Genomic DNA, 20,285 nt, shown 5'->3' with positions numbered 1-20,285 from the left:
CATTCTTTAAAAAATTTTAGAGTCACTCGAGGGATAATTTAACTCCTATATACTCAACCTATTTTCTGTACTTTGTCTAGGAAGGGTCAGAAGAATTATGATCGATGATTTAGCCTGGAACAGAGAAAACTATAACCATCAAGTTTAGAGGTTTTTGGCAATTATCAACAACCACCTTTTTCTTTTTTTTTCTTTTTTTTTTTTTTTTGGGGGGGGGGGGAGGGAATGAAGGAATAGAAAAGGCAACTTTGGTAACTTAAGTCTTTCCAGATAATCTTATAAATAACCTATTTGGAGGGTTGGAGTGGAAAGAGGAAATTCAGAAGGAAACAAACAAGAAAAAAAACAGATGAACATGAACACTGCACACAAAGGACTGAAAAAGGATGTGCTAAGTCACAGTGTTTCCCAAAATACATTTATTCTGCTGCTCCTAATGTAGTGATAAGAAGACTTTTCTTGACCACCATACCATTAAGAAGGCAAACTACAGATGGAAGTCAGGCTGTTCTGGGAGAATTTGAAAAAACTGAACTCTTAATTCAAGTAATTTCCTGCACTATTAGCCTATCAAGTTTAAGAAATATTTTTTCATTTTTGAATAGGGGTATAGAGATGAATTTAAATATTTCTCATTTTATCAACGAAAGAAACCAACACAATGACACTTCATATTGAAAAAGTAATTATTTATTATGACAAAAATAAACTGTTGACTGAAAACACATGAATAGTACACAATATTGCACTGTGATTGCAAAGAAGCTAAAACCTGTTTGAAAAAAGATGGGACATTCCAGAGCAAACAGCATCCCTTTAGTTGGGTAAGTAGTCATGCAAACAATCCACTAAAACACAACAGCAGAAAGAAAACCCATTCTCTTTCACCAGACAAAACTCTGCCATACCTCCCCAACGTAAGCTTCCCCCACAAAGGAATGCAGTTTTGAATTTTTCATTGACATTTTGCTACCTTATAAATATGGAGATAAATGCTCCCTAAATTAGAATATGCTTTGAATTTGTTGTTCCAGCAGTGGTAATAGGTTTGCACAGAATCATTCACATGTTCTTAATTCCTATTATGAATAATGGCACATAGCTATGAGTCAGCTGGTTGGGGTCAAGGGCAGAGTCTGTTGCTATGGAACTTTTTTTGTGCAAAATTAAGTGGCCCACAGAGGGATCCAAACCATGACTTTGGCCTCATTAGCACCATTTTCTAACCAATGAGCTGATCAGAAGAGACATTATGGTTTTTAGAGAAATCTGATGCTTGGTGGATGACAACTATTCACTTTTAAATCTTGAGAAATGTACACATATCATATAAAACATAAATATTTGAAATGGTATTACATTCTAAGGCAAATAGCAAGCTATACACAGAGCCTGCTGCTCCCACTTTAACTCTAAGCACCCATTTATGTCAAGATGGCGATGTGCAAATATAATCATTACATCAAACCAGATTGGAATAAATGGTGGGGCAAGGGTGTCTTTGCTTTATGGACAGTTCTGGAAAAAAAAAAAAAAGCTCCATCATATTGATGCAAATGGAAAATCTATCTTAGCTACTACATAAGCTTAAAAATCATAACCATAATTGTTTATCCTTGAATCAAATAGCAGCAGTTAAATATCTTTATCAAATAAAAAACCCAGTCACTGCTTCTGGACTGAACAGTTTACTCCAAGAGAACATATCAGGGGGATTCATATTTCCTACACTTAAGAGTAATTATAGATAAATTTCTTTTTTTTAAGAATTCAAAATGAACAAGTGAGCTTTGTGGAAATGGAGATAAAAGGATACTCATTTGACACCTCCTCACAAACATAGGGGGAAATACATTGTAGTATGAAATTAATCAAGCTTTACAATTTGTCCTGTCCTTGAAATGTGAACACTTCCTATCTTAGTTTATCTAAAACTTATCTGCTACTATAAATTCTGCTACTGCAAATACATTTTTTTTAAAAAAAGGTACGTTCCCTCTTAATTTAAAAGTTGTACTGTTTCAAATACAGTTTTAAAAACAAACACTACAAAATTCACATAATGATATGTCACAACTTGATCAAAGCACCACCTGGTGATTAATGAGGTAAATTTATGATCCCAAATCCTACAAGATCATACAATAAAAATTCTTGCAACTTCCACTTGCTCCCAAAACACATGTTCCATTTCAAGAGACTAATGAGGTGAACATTGTTTCAATCTACATTTATTAGAAAGACATATAGTTTTCTGACAAAAATGCACAGGATGCCCCTTGGTATAACTATGTTGCTAAATCCTTAAACATTTGCTTTTTTACTGTCATGTTGCCAGGTAAAGATGTGCAGAAAGACATTTTAGGGTTACCTTGTTCTGATCTAAAAAGATTGTGCTTCTCAGAAACTTTTAAGTGCTTCAAAATGTAAGAATTCAATACTTCCATGAACAGAATTTCCTAACACACTGTTGATCTTTCTATGAAAGCATTCACTTTACTTTTGTAGTCTGCTTAAGTGTCCTCATTAGGCATTGTGTACCTTGTTATTTGCTTAGACAATTGTTTGTATTTCTAACAGTGGTGAGTATACTCTTGGTCAGGCCCTGTGTAACTAATTCAAAGTCCTGAGTGCTATAATAGAATACTATCTTTGGAAATATTAGCATGCAAGCATAAATTCATAATAAGCAGATGTAGACAAGAGAGACACCATTGGGAAAACTTCTAAATATGAAATACAATTAATGTAAGACTCAATCTCAAATTTAAAATGCTGGTTTTACACCCATGCTGAAGTTCTTAGGAGCTAGTAAAAGCCAAATAAGATGGCACTTTTGTACCACTTGCATTCCGACAAGGAAAACTCTCAAGAAAAGTTGAATTTCCACACAGTGCTTGCAAATAATATTGTCGCTTTTGCAAAGCTTTGCAATATTTTTTCAACAATATTATGGTGATTTTGTTCACCTGAGTCAAAAATGACATGCATATATGTTACACAGTGATTATTTCATGTTTGCTTCATCTACTCCAGGCAAATCCCAGAGGAGACAAAAGGACAAAGGGCTTTGAATAAATCAGCAAAGAAGCAAGTTGTATTTCATATAACTCTCTTTAAAAAAAAAAAAAAAAAACTACCTCAATATCTGGCCTTAAAATCCATTTGTATCAGAGTAAACTTGTAAATATTCTTGACTCTGACAACATTTTAAAGGGCACTTTAAAAGTGGATAAAAATTAAGGCTAAAATTTGAACATTTCTAGTGTACTGTGCAACTCAGCCTCATGTAGTCAATCAAACTTCACAAGATAAATGCCAATGAATGTAATTACTCACAGACACAATCCCAGTTTTTCCTATTACACACACACAATACATACAATCAAGAATTAGATGAGGACACTTTAAATGTACTTCTAAAAACATTCAAAAACTGCCTAGTAATCACTAGTTCCTTTTGCATACTTTGCATTAGGAACCTCATTTCAAAAGAACAGAACTCACTGAAATTTCTATGTATGATCCAAAAAGATTTTATTGTTTTTATCAATAGTCTAAGAGCCTAAAGCTATTTTATACAAGGCTCTGTTTCCACAGGAAACAAACCATTTTCTCTTTGCATTACAAATTCAGAAAAATGTATTATGTTCAACTAAGACCACCATGAGCCAAGGTCACCATTTTCAAAATACTTTCAGTATTGTAGTGAATCACGGGGGACCAGTAGACTGATTCTTATAAGAAAATTCAATGTATAGGAAGATCATTCTCACTAACCTTACTTTCTCACAAATGAACATAAAAAAGAAAAGTATATTATAGTCACAATCAATTCAAGAGGTCAAAATTCTAATATAGATATTATTAAAGAGTTTTTAAAATTTTGGATATAAAGGAGTTAAGTTACATTTTGAAATGCAAAATATTTCTTATGATTCCAAAAGGATCAAATATATTTTTTCACCAGTCAGAGTGGTAGTTGTTTTCAAAAAAAAGCCTCCTCATATCACTACCTTCTTTTGTTAGGAATTATGGGCTTAAAGAGAAAATACAACTTTGAAAAATCCCTACCCAATCTTCACATGTATATGAAAGGAAGCTTAATTATCATTCAAAACAGTACATATAAATCTGTGGTCAAGACTTTATTTCTTCATCCTCTACCTGAAAACAAAATAAGTAAACTAAATATTATCATCAGCTTTCATGGATTTTGTGAGAGACTCTCAATTCCCTTTTCCACTGCTTGTAAGAAGTGTCATTAGAGTAATATAGAAAGAGAACTATAGTTTAGAAAACTCAAATCAGTTCATTTATTAAGTTACTGGGAGTTAGGCTAACTGGAATTTGTTTCTTTGCATAAATTCTAATAAGCATAATGTTAATCAGCAATTTTTTAAATTTGTTTTTCTTTGAAAACATAATTTGACTAAAATATAAATCAAGGCACTAAGCAATTATGATGACGCATCTTTCCTATCACGCTGGATTCATAATAAAATGTGAAAGACTAATGATGTATTACAATAAATGGTATGCTTACTATACTTTTGTGCCAAAACATTCTCTTGGAGTAAAGGATAACTAAATTTTATGTTACTGTGAAATAAAACAACACCTAATTTAAACATTTAAAATACTTTTTAAAGTTTTGTATGAATTTCATAGTTGAACTTTTGCCAAAAGTTGACACAGAATCTTAACAGAATTGTTCTTTTCAATAATACCCCATCAACATGAAATAACTCCTAAACAAGCCATTTAAAAATAGAATCTCGAAAACAAAAGCCATATTGCATTTCTATAGAAATGAAAAATTTCTATGGATAGATGTTTACCAAAATATAATAAACTATTTTAAATGGTTTAATATAATGCCGATTATATTTTTAAATTTTTACAGTTTGACAGAAAATTGAGCCAGCCAATCATCTCTTAGGCAGTAAGTTTACCAATTTTTCCTTTAAGAATACATTTAGGTGTACTGAATATGCTGTAAAGTTTTAGGGGGAAAAAATAACTTCTTTTTTCTCTTCCCACTATTTACTTAAAGATAAATAGTGTAACCAAAGTAAAAAATAACCACAGGCATGGTGTACTTTTGCTGAAATGGTATTTACAATTTTACCCCATAAGCATGCATATCAATTTGTTTGCTTTTCCTTCCCTCTTATGGTTTTGATTATGCTAAAAAATCATTTTTCCCGTTACTAAGCATAAAACTCTAAGAAAAAGGTTCAAAACACACAAATTAGAAAACTAGATATTAGATGAAAATAAAAATTGATTCCTAAAAGGTGAAAACCTTCACACTGAACATTTTCGGTCCTAGTATGTGCTGTCACCAAATGGAAATCAAGAAAGCATTACTAAATATAGTTTAACTAAATATAAGAAAGCCATGACAACTAAAAACAATAATAAAAGATAACTGGCTTAAATGTTTTAATGAGAACTTAAAATTTAAGAGATCAATTATGAGTACTCATGAATACTGAATCTTTTTTTTTTACCCAAATAAATTAAATACTGATGAATTAAAGTGATGTTCTTCAATAAAAATATGTATTTTGGCCTTTTTACTTGAGTAAAAATAACTTGAAGCAAAATTAACATTGAAATTCTATACTTTCCCTTCTCAACTAAGTGTTTGGTATCATTTTGAAAATAGTTCCTATTTCTTGAAAACTTTTCATTTTTATCACTCTTTAATAAATCAGACAACTAATGGGATGTTATTGTTTCCTTTTTCTAAACACTAGATGATTAATAAATGCTATCATATTAACTATGAATCTAAAAGCAATCTGATGAACACTTGTTTTATTTTCAGCAGCTGCCTGGAATTTGGATAATAGAAAGTAAGGCTTTAGAAAATGAAGGCTACCTACCTACCTACATGGCAATTGTTTCAAACCTACTTTAATAAAAACATCAAAACAGGTTTTTTAAAAGCCACATACTTTCCATGTAATGTACTGCTGGTGGTAGACATATTATTGTAGACATACACACTTTATATATGATCAATTATGAAATGGCCTATTTACTCACTTAGGCTTAATATTGCCCAAATTATATGACTTAGAGCTGTGTTGCTACTACTCCTTATATACTGATCACTTGGAAATGGTGTGGTTTGTATGGCTGTCTCTGATAGTAAAACATATTTTAAAGTGATCTGTTTTAATTTACTGCTGGTATGTTTTCATGACTTCCTATATAAATGTATACTAATTAATGTGGAATTTATACATAAAATGTCAGAAAGAGCTGCCAAACTTTATATCAAACCTTCACTCTCAAATAATCTCTCATCCTGATTCAGTTTTTTTTTTTTTTTTTTTGGCCAACTTTAAGGTCACACACACATATATATCTAAACCCTTTCCCCAAGTCATACAGATAGAAAATTAATCATAATTCTATAGGCCAAGAACAAGAAACATGAAACCTTAAAAAGCCATACTTAAAAATTTAACAAATTCTTCTATGACATGCATTGAGGTGAGGACATTTACCCATTGGTGGGTAAATTGTCACAACTCTTAGGATTCCAGATATCACTCATACACATTTTTCATTGGGTTAAATTTCTGCACACAAAGGATGGATAATATTAAAAAAAGAGAGATAATCTTTAGACCCAAAGAAATCTACAAACATTAGTCTGTGATTTCTAGTGTTCTTCCAGATCAACATTTGCCTAAAACTTAATAAATGAAAATGGGCGTGTTAGGTTCAGATAAATAGTAGGTTTTCAATATTACAGAAAGTATAAAACATTATGACAAACGTTTCTGGCAAGGCCATCCTTGAATGCATTAGGATAAGTAGTCAGGAGAACTTTGTTGCTGAAACACAGACACATTATGTTCATCCAACTGAGGATTAGTGCATTTTAAAAATGTTAAGAAAAATCTTATGTTCCAGTTCAGCTGCACTTGATTCAAGTGTTGCTCATAGAGGTTTGTGTTGTTATAAATTAAACATGCTGCTGCCTAAGCAGTCAAAAGTACCAGGAAATATGTTCATGTCCACAGAATAAATAGAAGCAGTCTTTCTTGAACAAAAAGTTAGCTCACACCAATTCGGGAGGTCATCCACTCTAGACCTTGGCATAACCTGAAAACAACCAGAGTAACAATTCAACTACTTAAAAAAATAAAACATTTTACTTAAAAATTGAGTTCTGTGGTTTTTTAAAAACTTTTCCCCAACAGTGATACTACAACCATATTAGAACATTTTGACATTCACACAGAGAAAATATTTAAAAAGAGAAAAGAATATCAAAGTGAAAGATTCATTTCAACAAAATCATATGACTTTATTAGGTCAACTTGGTGAGAAAGTTTCTTCAATTTCATCTTCAAAAACAAGACAATAAGCTACTGAATGGTTTTCTTAAGTTCAAACTTATTAGTTCTAACACATAGAACTAATATATATATATATTAAACACACACACATAAAAATATATAATAAAATATAATACATATACACACATATCTGAAATGTTTTAAGGTTTGTAAAGAACTTTACACATCTTACAACTCTGTGAGACAAGTGCTATTATTATAATCATCCCCATTTTACAAATGAGGGAAATGAGGCGAGGAGAAATTAAGTGCTATGGCCAAAGACAAGACAGCTATTATCTGAAGTAAGATTTGACCTTAGGTCTACCTGACTTCATGTCTAAATGCTTTTACTCACAGTTGCCGCTAATACTTAGGGTGATGCAAGGGACCCAGGCAACTCAAACTATGAAGTACAGAACTGTTATAGTAAATCACCCAGCCAAAAAAGAAAAATGTTTAAGTAACTATGCTGGACTGAGAGAGATTTAGTAATGATTACAGCACAGTCTAAAAAACCTAGTTTTAGCTAATCTCAGAAGAATTTCAGCTCATTTCCAATTCCAGTTTAGAAGAAATGAAGTTACTGTGTGGGACTTACAAAGCTTATTGTGAGTCACCTGGGTTGGAAAGGATTTGAAACTGACTGCTCCAAACCACACTGATACCATCAGACTCACTCAGGATAACCATACTCTATCAAGGACAGGTCCCTTAGAAGGAGGATGATAAGGCAGCTTTTTAATGATGTCAAGTACTTTGAAGTCTGACGACTTCATTATCATTCCTCTATTCCAAAGTTAGTTTCAATAATGACAAAACCCAGAGGATTTTAGAGTTAGAAGAGCCATTAGAGACCAACTAATTCACTCCTTTGATCTTGCAGATGAGGAAACAAAAACCCCAAGAGGTACCATATGATACGTAGAGTAATAGAGCCACAACTGGAACCTATGGTGCCTCTTCTCTCCTCCAACATTCTTTTGACAGCTCTAGGCTGGCTCTGATTAAGTTCATCCCAAATCAACAGACATACACAGTGATTCGTAATGCTCTTTCTTCCTAAAGAACTGACTTAAAAATCAGTATAAGGTGGATCTGAAAGAATGATAAGGAATGCTCAATCTTAGACTATATCCACCCGGAAGAACCCACAGGATATCACGTTGATATGACACTTTCTCCCTCATCTTCTTCCAGAAAAAATGTTATACAAATAACAGAAGCAAAAACTAACATATAACTTACATGTTGAGAGGTTAGCAACTCAGTTAATCTTTCTAAGCTTTGGTTTCTTGATGTGTAAAATGGGGCTAATAATATCAAGAGTACTTACTTCACAGAGCCTTATAACATGCCTTATAAATTTTAAAGATCTATATTAAAATAATAATAATATCACCTATTTAGGTCTCTCTTCAAGATAAATAATACTTACCCTTCTCCTGTTAAAGCACAGCAAGACTGAATATGCCATGGATGATCCTTAATGGAACTAAGAGTGAGGTACTTAGAGATTTCAGCTGCCGTCATACACCCCTTCATGTCTTGCTTATTTGCAAAGATGAGAACAGCAGCCTTCCGTAAATCCTACAATAAAAATATTTCTGACTTGTAATGTAGCAATTAAGAAAATATAAGGACTGAAATTGGGTATGATAACCCAATGTACAGAGTATTCTGCAAGAGACTGGGAGAAAGACGAAGTAATAAAGAATATCTTTTCAGTTAAAATGAATTTATTATTATTATTTTCAAGTTATCAAGTAATACAATTTAATTAAAAAAAAAACTTTAAAACTTACTATAGCCAAAATAAATTTTTACAAAATAGCCACATCTCATTTTAAAAATGCTGAGTTAATAATGGGTAGACAATGAATTATAATTCATTTTGCATTTTGTCTCTTTCACTATGTCAAAGTTCAATAATAACACTAAAATATAACAGTAATTATATTTCAATGAAATTAATATTCTACTCTTAATGTGTGGTCAAACATTCAGCCAATTCTTTTGAAGTCTTAAAAAAAAATCAGTTCAAAATAGAGTTCTTTTATATAATTCTGGTTTTAGTCCCCTATCTTAGATTCTATTTCACTTTAAAAATATATAATTTATAAAAAAATATATATATAATTTATTTCACCATGTGCAAATGTTGATAAAAAAGATTACCATGTAGAGAAACAATAAAAAACTCAACTATAAATTGTAGACTATCTGGAAGCATTAAATATGCCTGGAACCTTTTACATAACAAAAGAAAAACTTTTATCAGTTTCATCAGTGGTAATAAGTACTCTCGCCAAAGTAGATTATAACTCCTCTATTGCTTTAGGTAGACTGTAATGCCATACCCAAAAATATTCTTTCTCTTTATCAGCTGGTCAATCTTAGCGAATGAGACTCTCCAAATTTAGTTATTTTGGTCCTTGGACAAAAACAGTCCATTACTAGATTCTCACTTGAAAGTAGGATCTATTGGGACTTTCAAAACAATGGTGGTATTAATGGCCTTTGAGTACTCAAGGGGCCATCCAAGCTAGCATGTAGCACTGGAAAAAGACATTAAAAGAGTAAAATAAGAAAAGTCAATTAAAATAAAATATTATTTATTGGATATCTATAAATTAATCCAGTCTTATAATTTTTAGCCATTTATGGTTCTCAGTTAATCATAAGGATTTAAGAGTACAATTACCAAACAATATCACATCAGACTAATCAGAACACAATTATCAAGCAAAATTAATGTAAAAAGACAATGCTCTGTGTGCTCTAGCAACTGAAGTCATTCAAAAACAAATAAAAAAGTTTTACCTCATGAGCCAGCATTCTATAAAGCTCTTCTCTAGTAATAGCCAGTCGTTCTCTGTCAATGCTATCAACGACAAGAATGATGAACTAGAAAGAAATTATAAGTTTATCATTTATATAGGACATACATGTTTGAAAATAATCACACAACATATCTAATCACTTGCATGTTTTTCTTGTATTTAAATAAAAAGCTGGCAAGTTTAACCATTAAATTTTCAATCCATTTTATAAAACCATACTAGGGCTTCTTGTTGGAAAGAATATATGCATACAGATATAACTGATATCTAATTATTTATAAAACTCAAGGTTAGAACTGGAAATGTGAAAAATTTCTCCAAATTCACTATCAAGTGATAGAAAAATTTCCATTCCATATATCATCATTATCACTAGTTATTATTTGTTAACCTTATCACAAATGATTACTTAGAATTTATTAAATATACTTAAACATTGAGATATCTTTTTCAAAAATGAGGAAGAAAATGTATTATAACTTCCATTGAGGTTCATCAATACCATAAGTAACTTAAGTATTGGAGTTTTCTGGGTTCAATTTCATTAAGTGCTGAGATATTCTTGTTTGATCTTATTTTTTTTATTTTTTAAATTAATTTAATTACCTTTTTTATTTTTCCAAAAACATGCCAAGATAGTTTTCAACACTTACCTTTGCAAAACCCTGTGTTCCAATTTTTCTCCCTCCCCACTCCCCGAGACATCAAGTAATCCAATATAAATTAAACATGCACAATTCTTCTATTGCTTCATCTTACAGGGTAATATCTTTCCATCAGAAGGCAATAGATTTAGTTTAATTAATGGTTTTCTTCTTCCTCAAACTGTCAGATAATTATAAAGTTCTAGATTTCAATTTTGAAATGATTTATATGACAGTGATATTTTCAAAATATCATCAATTAACTGAAAAATGGTATGCTTGTGTGTTAATACACATAAATAAAGTACAATTAAAAATGATATAATGGCTTAATACATTTGATAAACCACAGGAAACTACTGGATAAACTACTGGAAAGTATTCTGTAGCTAGGATAAATACTATATAAATAAACTATAATTATATACAAATATAAATACTAAGATAATATAATCCTTTTTCCTCTCATCCTAATCTGCAACTTCACTTGCTTCCTCCAAATTAGGCAACTCCTACAAACAAAGCAGATCAAAAATTATGCTACAATAACCTTATATTGTCATCTGGCGCATAGATTAAATGTCTTCACCCCAGAATGAATTAGAGGCAAGGGCTGAATCCAGATCTTCTTGACAATGAAGTCAGCTCTCTACTAAAAAGACTACACTCTCTCGATGCTATTTCTACTCTCCACTAACATAAAAGAGAAAGACTTGAGAAATACCTAAAGACAAAGAAACAAAGACGAAGGACAAAAAATCCAGTTTAAGAGAACAGATGGCAAGAAGAGGTAAGAATTTAGTAAAATAAAATAAACTAGCTATGACTGCTAGAGTTTTTAATAGCATTAATGAAATGAGGAGAGTAATAAGCTCATAAACAATTTAAAGATCTCAACATGTCTATGAAGCAGATTCCAGGTATTAATATCCCATTTTAGAAGCTAAAACATTTCCCCAATGCTACAAAGCAAACTGAATTGCCAAGATAAAATCTGAATCCAAGTTTTCTTAATCTAAGGTTCTTTTCATTACTCTTCCTACTTTTCTATGTGAGTAGGCAGGAAAGATTTAAAGAAAAGGTAGACATTAAAGAAAAGCAAGTATTTATTTAGGCAGAGAAAAAGAGAAATATAATTCTCTGAAACTGAAGGTATGTGACGAAGAATTAAATTAGATAATTTAGGGAAGACCTTGAACCTAGGCAAAAGAATTTAAATCTGACATGGTAAGTAATAAGATGTAGGAAGATGGCAATTACCTTCAAAATGGTCTCAAGTGAGAGAGAAAGCAAGAGAGAGAATATGATGACACATTGGAAAAAACACCAGTGAAGAAACCCTGATTTCCAATTTTGCCACTAGAAAATTCTGTGACTTCCAGAAAGTCAATTACCTTTTTCTTGTTCTCACTTTCCTCATTCCATTAGTCTATGAGCTAGAAAACAAGTGTAGCACAATGCAATGAAAACTTGGAATAAAGTGGTTACAAAGAGATTTGAAAAAATGAGAACTGAATCTGAGAGGCAATGAAAAAAGAAAAATGATGTTTGGTGTCTGAATAGATATGAGGAACAAAGGAGACAAACAACTTAAGTTATATCAAAAGTATCTCCAATAATAAAATTAGCAGTTATTGTTACTCTTCAAGATAAATATCATTTAGAACTGAGCCATGAAACACTGGACATCTTGTAGATGTAAAAGGAGAAAGAAAAGACATACAAGTCTACAAAAAACATGGGCACTATTAAAAGCACTAGTACATAAGAAGGCAAACTCGGAATCATAAAGATTTCGTATATTATGTTAATGTATTGGCCATAAAGGTCAAGATACTGTGTTGAAGTGAATTAACTTTAATATTCTTTACATCTATACACACATATTTCCCACTTGAAAAGCCCTCTGCAACAGGAGGTGACAGAGCAACAATCTCTATGTCTGAAAGCAGAATACACACTATAATCAAAAGTCTTCCAGGCCTTCTGCAATTTCAAAAATTACACTTTGAAATGCTTTATTTGCTTTCTTAACATAACATTGATCAGCTGTAGTCAACTTTGACCTATTCATCAAAGGCACCTTTATTACGGCACTGTGTTCTCTTCCCAGCTGGAGATACTTTTGTGCTCTAGATAAAAGCACCAGCTGCTGAGCTTTTTAAATAGTATTATAGTCCAAAAACTTTTGTTGTTATCCTACTCCCTCCACAACATCTGCCAGTGTGTCAAATTTTCATTTGACAGTAGAAATAGAAATTAAATCACCCTGTAATTGTAGTTAAGGCCTTTGCTTAAACCCCTCTTCATCTGACTATATACACGTATTATACTATACACACACTGTACACATATATCTGACTATATACACGTATTGGCAAGAAAAAGTCTTAGCATAAAAAAAGAAGCTCTACCTAATATAAATATTGACTTCACTTTGAAAGAAGATTTTTAATTATTTTATGTAGGAAAATACAATGGGTGACAATAGTGCACTTAAAGAGCTGTATCTAATAAAATTCTAAGCCTAACCAGAAGTGAACCTGGAAAATAGAAATAATTATTTTTTTTAAAGGAGGAATACTCAACCTCTAGATTTTATAAATACAGATGCTAACAAGTATAACCTTGAAACAAAGTGAAGGGAAACACTGGGAATTGACATAATCAAGGTTATTAATTAAAATCATACCAAGTATTTTGAAGAATGCATTTTATATACTTCTACTTATTTCAGATAAAGGATCTGTGATTTCAATGTGAATACTCCTTTACCCATACAATTTACAATTTATTCCTTAGTATAAGACAGGGACACCATAGATGAAAAAATTCATTATCCAATAGCCGATCTGATGATGATCCTTTGAATTGATCTAGACTAGGGCTTCTTAAACATTATCCACTTACAACCCCTTTTAACCAGAGAAATTTTTACATGACTCCAAGTGAATGGATTTATAAAACAGGTATTCAAATCAAACATTTATAGATAATAAATTATAACTTTGTGAAACCTCACCTCCCACTGTTCAGTTACGCAACCCCACATGGAGTCCTGATTTAAGAAGCTTTGATCGAAACTAATTCTTGGCCAATACACAGATAGTTTAATGATGGTCTCATCCTCATATTCTAAGGAATTTCCAGAGCTGGCACACCACTAGAAGATATTTCAAGAACTCAAAAGTCCTTCCCACATTATGATGAGGCTTTACAATGTAGTTCCACTATTACTTTATTTTATTAATAATGTCCTTTCTGTTTTTATCTAAGTCTTTGTGCTGACCCCAAATGTATTTATTTAAAAAGGTCTTAAACATTAGGTGTCTTCCAAGCTTAATATTTCATAACTCTATGAGCTACAAGGCAACAGCAGTAAATATATAGTGTGAAATGATGAAAACTTAGCAAGATGTTAACAATGAGAATGGAAAGAAAGACTTGAATCTGAGGGGCAATGAAAAAAGAAAACTATTTGGTGAATGCTTGGTATAAGGAACCTCTGAACCCACATCAATATCTAGTCTGTCATGTATCAAGATTTGCTATTTTGTGTGTATGTGTATTTTCCAGGGATTTTTTAATATACCTCTGTGTTAGAGTAGTAAGTATTCCATGATGACCGCAGTGACTCTTGTCCACCAATATCCCACATAAGAAAATGAGTGTTCTTCACAACTATTTCTTCAACATTGCTTCCTATGGTTGGAGAGGTATGGACCACTTCATTCATCAAGCTGTGGAAAAGAGAGACACAGAAGCTGTTCAGTTAATCTTTTCAGTCAGTCAGGTTTCTTACTTTGAAAATTAATTTGAGTTAAAGAGCTATTTCCCTAGGATTCTCAGGGAATGTCCAACACAAAGTACAGGCTGTGACACAGCCATTGATCAATATTTTAAAATATTAATTATAATTAATTTCAATATTATGTTTCTTTCAAGTTATTTGATTTTTTCTATGCCCCAAACTACATGATCACTGATGAGTAAGCATTACTCTTGACTTTTCTACATCTCTTCAAATTTATTTCAAAGCTTCAACAATAATAAAAACTTCTCATAAGTTTAGATTACATTTCAATATTATTACACTAAAATACCTGAAGACTAAGAAATAATTGACTTAAGAATAACTAAACCCTATTAAGTGCTATCCATTAGCTACTTTCAGCAAAAATGTAGTTCAAAAATCACATTACAATGGGAGAGAGTCAGATGAAGGTTCTGACATGAAGGAGGCATTCTAAACTTTAGCTCTTGATTTGCCACTATTATTAATGATGTCACGATTGAAATCATTTCAAAATGCTAGGCTGCGTTGTGCATCATTATAAAATGAGGAGACTGGATCAAATAATCTTTAACATTCCTCATAGTATTGAAAATCTTAAGACTGAAAACTGTTTTAGAGGACAAGTGAAGGGAGATTTATATGGTCAGACTGACAGTGAACATAAGTAGAACAGTGGAGGAGCTGAGAAGGCAAAGTTAGAAGATTCACATTAATACATGACATCTATTTGTTATATGCCTACAACACAAAACAACATATTTAATTTCCCAAAGATTACCATTTCATTGACCGTGAAAGGAAAATTAAGTTTACTCTGAGAAATGGATTTGATAGAATAATTCCTTCAAGATTAAGTATAACTATCCACCTGCTGAAAATTTTTCAACTTCTACTTATAAGCAAAAATGATATTGGATCTGATTCTCTCTTCAAAATAAATATTTATGCCACAAGCACCATAATTAGAAAATTTTCAGTACTTTCTTTAGAGATGTGTTCCACCTACGGTGAGGGATATCCTGGCTTCTATGACCACATTTGTGATCTTTCCAAAATTGCTTAAAAGATTCACAAAACACTATAGAAATGTTGAGTTGTTATTATCTACTTTTTACTTTCAGCCAGTTCTTTATGTTGGACATTCCCTGAGAAGCCTAGCTAAATGCTTCATCAGTTTTCACCCTATTTTCAAGAACCCCCAAAAGGAATAAAAATCCTCAATGGCAAAAGGGCTTTGGTTTATTTTATGCTTTTAAGTTATCTGAGTTCTGACAAAAAAGTTTATATGCAGTGACTTTTTTTCAAATATTTTAGATCAGTAGTGTCAAATTCAAATAAATGGAGGGCTGCATATTGACTTTAAAAAGCACAAATTAACATCATTGATACTGTAATAATTTTTATTTATTTTGTTAAACATTTCCCAGTTACATTTTAATTTGATTCAAGATGTAATTAGAGAGTTTGATAGAGATTATAGGTTATAAAATTATAAGAGGAACTTTAATTTTTATTGTTCATCCCAAAAAATATAAAAACAATGACAAGTTTGAATACTGATACTTACAACTGATAGAGAATGGTGGTTTTCCCTGCATTATCCAATCCCACTATAATTACTTTGTGCTCTACAAAAAAATAAATAAACAAATAAAAAGAAAAGAATCATGAGCATTAAAACTTTGGTACACTGCAATCATATTCATTTTCAAAAGTTATTATTTTAATTCACTAATGAGAATCAATCAGTGATGTTTTAAATTTTATATAGTTTCAAATGAGTAAAGGAGTATTTTAACTTATTATGCTGTACTTTTTTTTTTTTTTTGAGGTACTCTAAGACTTCAGATAATATTCTCTGCTTGGAATTATTCTTACAAAAGTACCTGGAGGATTGGGAAAAGGAATTCATAGAGGAGTTTTTATCATTGATTTGAATTCTAAACACTTTAAAAAATGTCAAAAATTACCCAGTCATAAGTGACTACAGTAACCTTGTACTTGACAAGTGTAAAGATTTAAGTTTTTTGAGATAAAAACACAGTACTTTGTGAAAAATTATTGGGAAAACTGGAAAGCAGCCTGACAGAAATTGGGTACAGACCAATAATCTTACACCATTTACCATAAATATAGTCAAAGTAAGAATACATGACCTCTAAAAAAGAAAAAAGAATACATGACCTAGATATAAATGGAGATATGAAAATATTAGAAAAACATGGACTTATTATTAGACTTAAGACTAGGAAAATAAGCTATGAAAAAACAAGAGATAAAATATTGTGAGATGTAAAATGAATAATTTTTACTACATTAATTCAAAAGGGTTTGTATAAATAAAATGTAATGTAATGTAAACAAAATCAGAAGAAAAGCAAAAATTTGGGAGATAAAATTTTAGACAGTTCTTTAGATAAGGTCTCATATCTCAAATATATAGGAAACTGTCAATTTAAAAGACTGTATGAGTCAATCCCCAATTGAATAAATGGTCATGGATATGAACAGGTAGTTCTGTGATTTAAAAAATTCAAAACTATAGTTATAGGAGGAAAATGCTCTAAATTTTTACTGATTAGAAAAATGCAAATTAAAACAACTTTGAGGGATCAACTCACACCTATCAGATTGGCTAAAATGACAGAAGTAAAAAATCACTAATGATAGAGGGAATATGGAAAACTTGGGACATTAATACCTAATTGGTAAAACTGAACTGATCCATTTTGGAGAGCAAGCTGAAAACAGGCCCAAATAGCTATAAAACTATGTATAACATTTGTTATCACTATTAGATCTGTTTCCTAATGTATTCACAAAAGAAATATAATCTGTTTTCTAAAAAATTTTAGCTGGTCTGTAGTAGCAAAAAAAACCTGGAAATTCAGTTATCATTAGAGAATGGCTAAACAGGTTAGGTATGTGATTATGACAGCGTAAAAAATAAGCTGATTCATTTTAGAAAAAAAAATACATGGATTTAGATGACATAATGAAAAATGAAGTGAACAAACCCAAGTAAACATTATATAGAATAACAGCAATATCATTCAAAGAATAACAACCAAGTTATTCTGACTACTATAAATACTCAAATCAACTCTAAAGGAAGAGGTTACATACCTTCAGAGAAATGAGAAAAAGATATATGCATAGCATGGTTTTACACATATTTATAAATCTTTATCAAATGATGTCCTCTCATATAGGATAGAGAAGGGAAACAGGATTTAAAATGAAACCCAAAAAGGGGGACAAGGGAATGGTAAAAAGAAACTATTTAAAATGCAAGTAAACTCCTTCATTCTCTCTTCTCCAGTCTTTTATATACTGATCTATTCTCTGATCAAGTTAAACTCTCAATTAACTTGTCCTTGATATTTTCAATTTTCTCACTAACACGTTAAGTTCTTTCTCTTCTGATCTTCAAAATTCAAAATAAAACCGAACTCCCAAATAAAGCTTTTATTTGAGTAATAAGAGAAAACCTACTCAAACTCTTTTGTAGATATTTGTGGGGCAGCAATGTACTGTTGTTCAATCATTTTTCAGTGTGTCTGACATTTCATGCCCTAGTATGGGGTTTTTTTGATAAAATTATTAGAGCCCTTTGCCATTTCTTTTTCTAGTTACTTCTCCAAATGAGGAAGCCATAAGAAATAGGGTTAAGTGACTTGCCCAGGATGAATAGTTAGGCAGTGACCAAATATGAAGATAAGGATTCTCATTGGTATTCCAATGAAACACCTAACTGTCCCACAGCATTTTTTTAAAATAAACTGTCTCTATTCTGTACCCAACTGTTTTGTTTTTTTTAACCTGAGTATAATACTTTTATCTCGATTATTTTTTTATATTAGATTCAATTCATTGTGAATTCTTTTATGAAATCTTTTTTGAATTCTAATTCTGCAGAACATGCCCTCCTTTAATCAAATCGATAATAAAAAAGACAAAGGACAGATACTTGTAGGCACTCTAGTGACTAGAAAACATTCATTAATCACCATTTTGGGGGGGGGGGGTTTGGTCACTCAACCAATCTAACAGTATCATATCATCTAGCGTGTATCTCTCCATTTTTGAGAACAAGGATATTGTGGTATTCTATCAGATGACTTGTTGAAATGCTAATGTTATGTTATGTATCAAAGGCACTTCCCTAATCTCCCAGCTGAATAACATCTGGCTCAGTGGATAGAGCTGGAGGTCACTCTCCCACCTCTTCTTAAACATACTGGCTATGTGAGCCTGGCAAATTACTTATTAACCTCTTACTGTTGTAGGCAACTTTCTAGGACTTAAGTTACATGCTGATCTGTATTGATTGAAGGAATTTTTATACCTGGGAGTTCCCTAAATTAAAGAAATCACTATTCCATTCCCTATCCTTACACTTATTTTTCTCCTAAGCTAGATTATAGAACAAGTTCATTTGTTCTTTGGAATGCAGTAATGTTTCTTCTCTTTGAATTACAAACTCTCCATTACAACCTATTTAATGTTCTGTGTTGATCATTTTACAAGTATTTATCAGTGCTCACTTGTATTGTTTATACAGCTTACTTTGTTAAGTACAAAGTATCTGCTCTGTTGAGCAAAGATCCCTTTCTCCTCACAATCTCTGAGATTTTTTCCTTACACTGGAAGGATCTTCTTTTCAGGTCAAAGTTCCATCTCTTACCTAATACTTGCTAAACTTAGCCATTTACCAAAGTATTTCCTTCCTCTACCCTTATAGACAGTGGTGCTAACTTTTCCTTAAAAGGTATTTAAAACATCCTCAAGACATAATTGCTCCAGGGACTAAAAGTTCAATCTACTGATATTCTTTTCAAGTCATTTATGTACAAAAAGCAATAAGGAGCAGTAAGTGCTCAGCTATGCTTGGCTGGCAGACCATTATGGATGACAACTGAAAGGCAGGGGGGCTTCATTCAGCTTAACTAACTCGAAATTAAAACTAAATACAATCTCCTTTTTTTTAGAACTAGTTTGGGACAGTCTGTGGCACTGAAAAAAAAACAGCCCATGGAATACACACAACCAAAATTTGATGGTATCAATCATTATCCACCTTCATTTTACAGATGAAGCAAAGTTAAATAACATTGCCAGTCACAGAGCTGGAAAGTGAGGGGGATTTGAACGGGCCTTCCTGATCACAGCTCCAAAACTCTATCCACTGCTCCCAGTTTTTCCTATTCATTTGAACAAGCTCCAGGGCACCATGAGTCAGCAAAAACAAAGTAACAGAGAGTGAGCTACTAGAAAAAACATGTCGTGTGTGTCTGTGTTGTGTGTGTTTGTTTTGAATAGAGACAGTCTTCGGCATGAAAAGTGTTTACATTTTGCTTAATGATCTAATTTACTAACTAACTTCCAACTTTGTATGATCTCTCTCTGCTTTACTGCACTTTCCCTGAATTACAATGAAGCCTGGCTTTGAAATACTCCTTAATTTTCCAGAGGTTTAGGTTCCTTCCATTACTATTCATTATTATAGTTAAAAGGTCAGCGATAATGTAACATTTTATATATTATATATGCATCTGTATACATATATAGTGTGCATGTATATATACATGGCATGTCTTCATACATCCACATATAAAAACATGTATGTGTATAAAAT

At 31.7% G+C, this 20,285-nt stretch overlaps 1 protein-coding gene across 1 annotated transcript in view; it reads right to left on the bottom strand.

Annotated features, from left to right (window-relative positions):
- Positions 1-672: 672 nt before the first annotated feature.
- ARL5B (ADP ribosylation factor like GTPase 5B) overlaps positions 673-20,285 on the bottom strand; it is a 43,232-nt gene continuing 23,619 nt past the window's right edge. The window contains exons 2-6 of the mRNA XM_052000175.1: positions 16,215-16,275; positions 14,444-14,591; positions 10,188-10,271; positions 8,803-8,954; positions 673-7,128 (exon numbers count right to left, since the gene is read on the bottom strand). Of these exons, the coding sequence (XP_051856135.1) occupies positions 7,080-7,128; positions 8,803-8,954; positions 10,188-10,271; positions 14,444-14,591; positions 16,215-16,275 (494 nt within the window). The 3' untranslated portion in view covers positions 673-7,079. The remainder of the gene's footprint in view (positions 7,129-8,802; positions 8,955-10,187; positions 10,272-14,443; positions 14,592-16,214; positions 16,276-20,285) is intronic.

The sequence above is a fragment of the Antechinus flavipes genome, chromosome 5, assembly GCF_016432865.1.
Source record: "Antechinus flavipes isolate AdamAnt ecotype Samford, QLD, Australia chromosome 5, AdamAnt_v2, whole genome shotgun sequence".
Classification (NCBI taxonomy): domain Eukaryota; kingdom Metazoa; phylum Chordata; class Mammalia; order Dasyuromorphia; family Dasyuridae; genus Antechinus; species Antechinus flavipes.
This window is presented reverse-complemented; position numbering and strand designations above follow the sequence as displayed.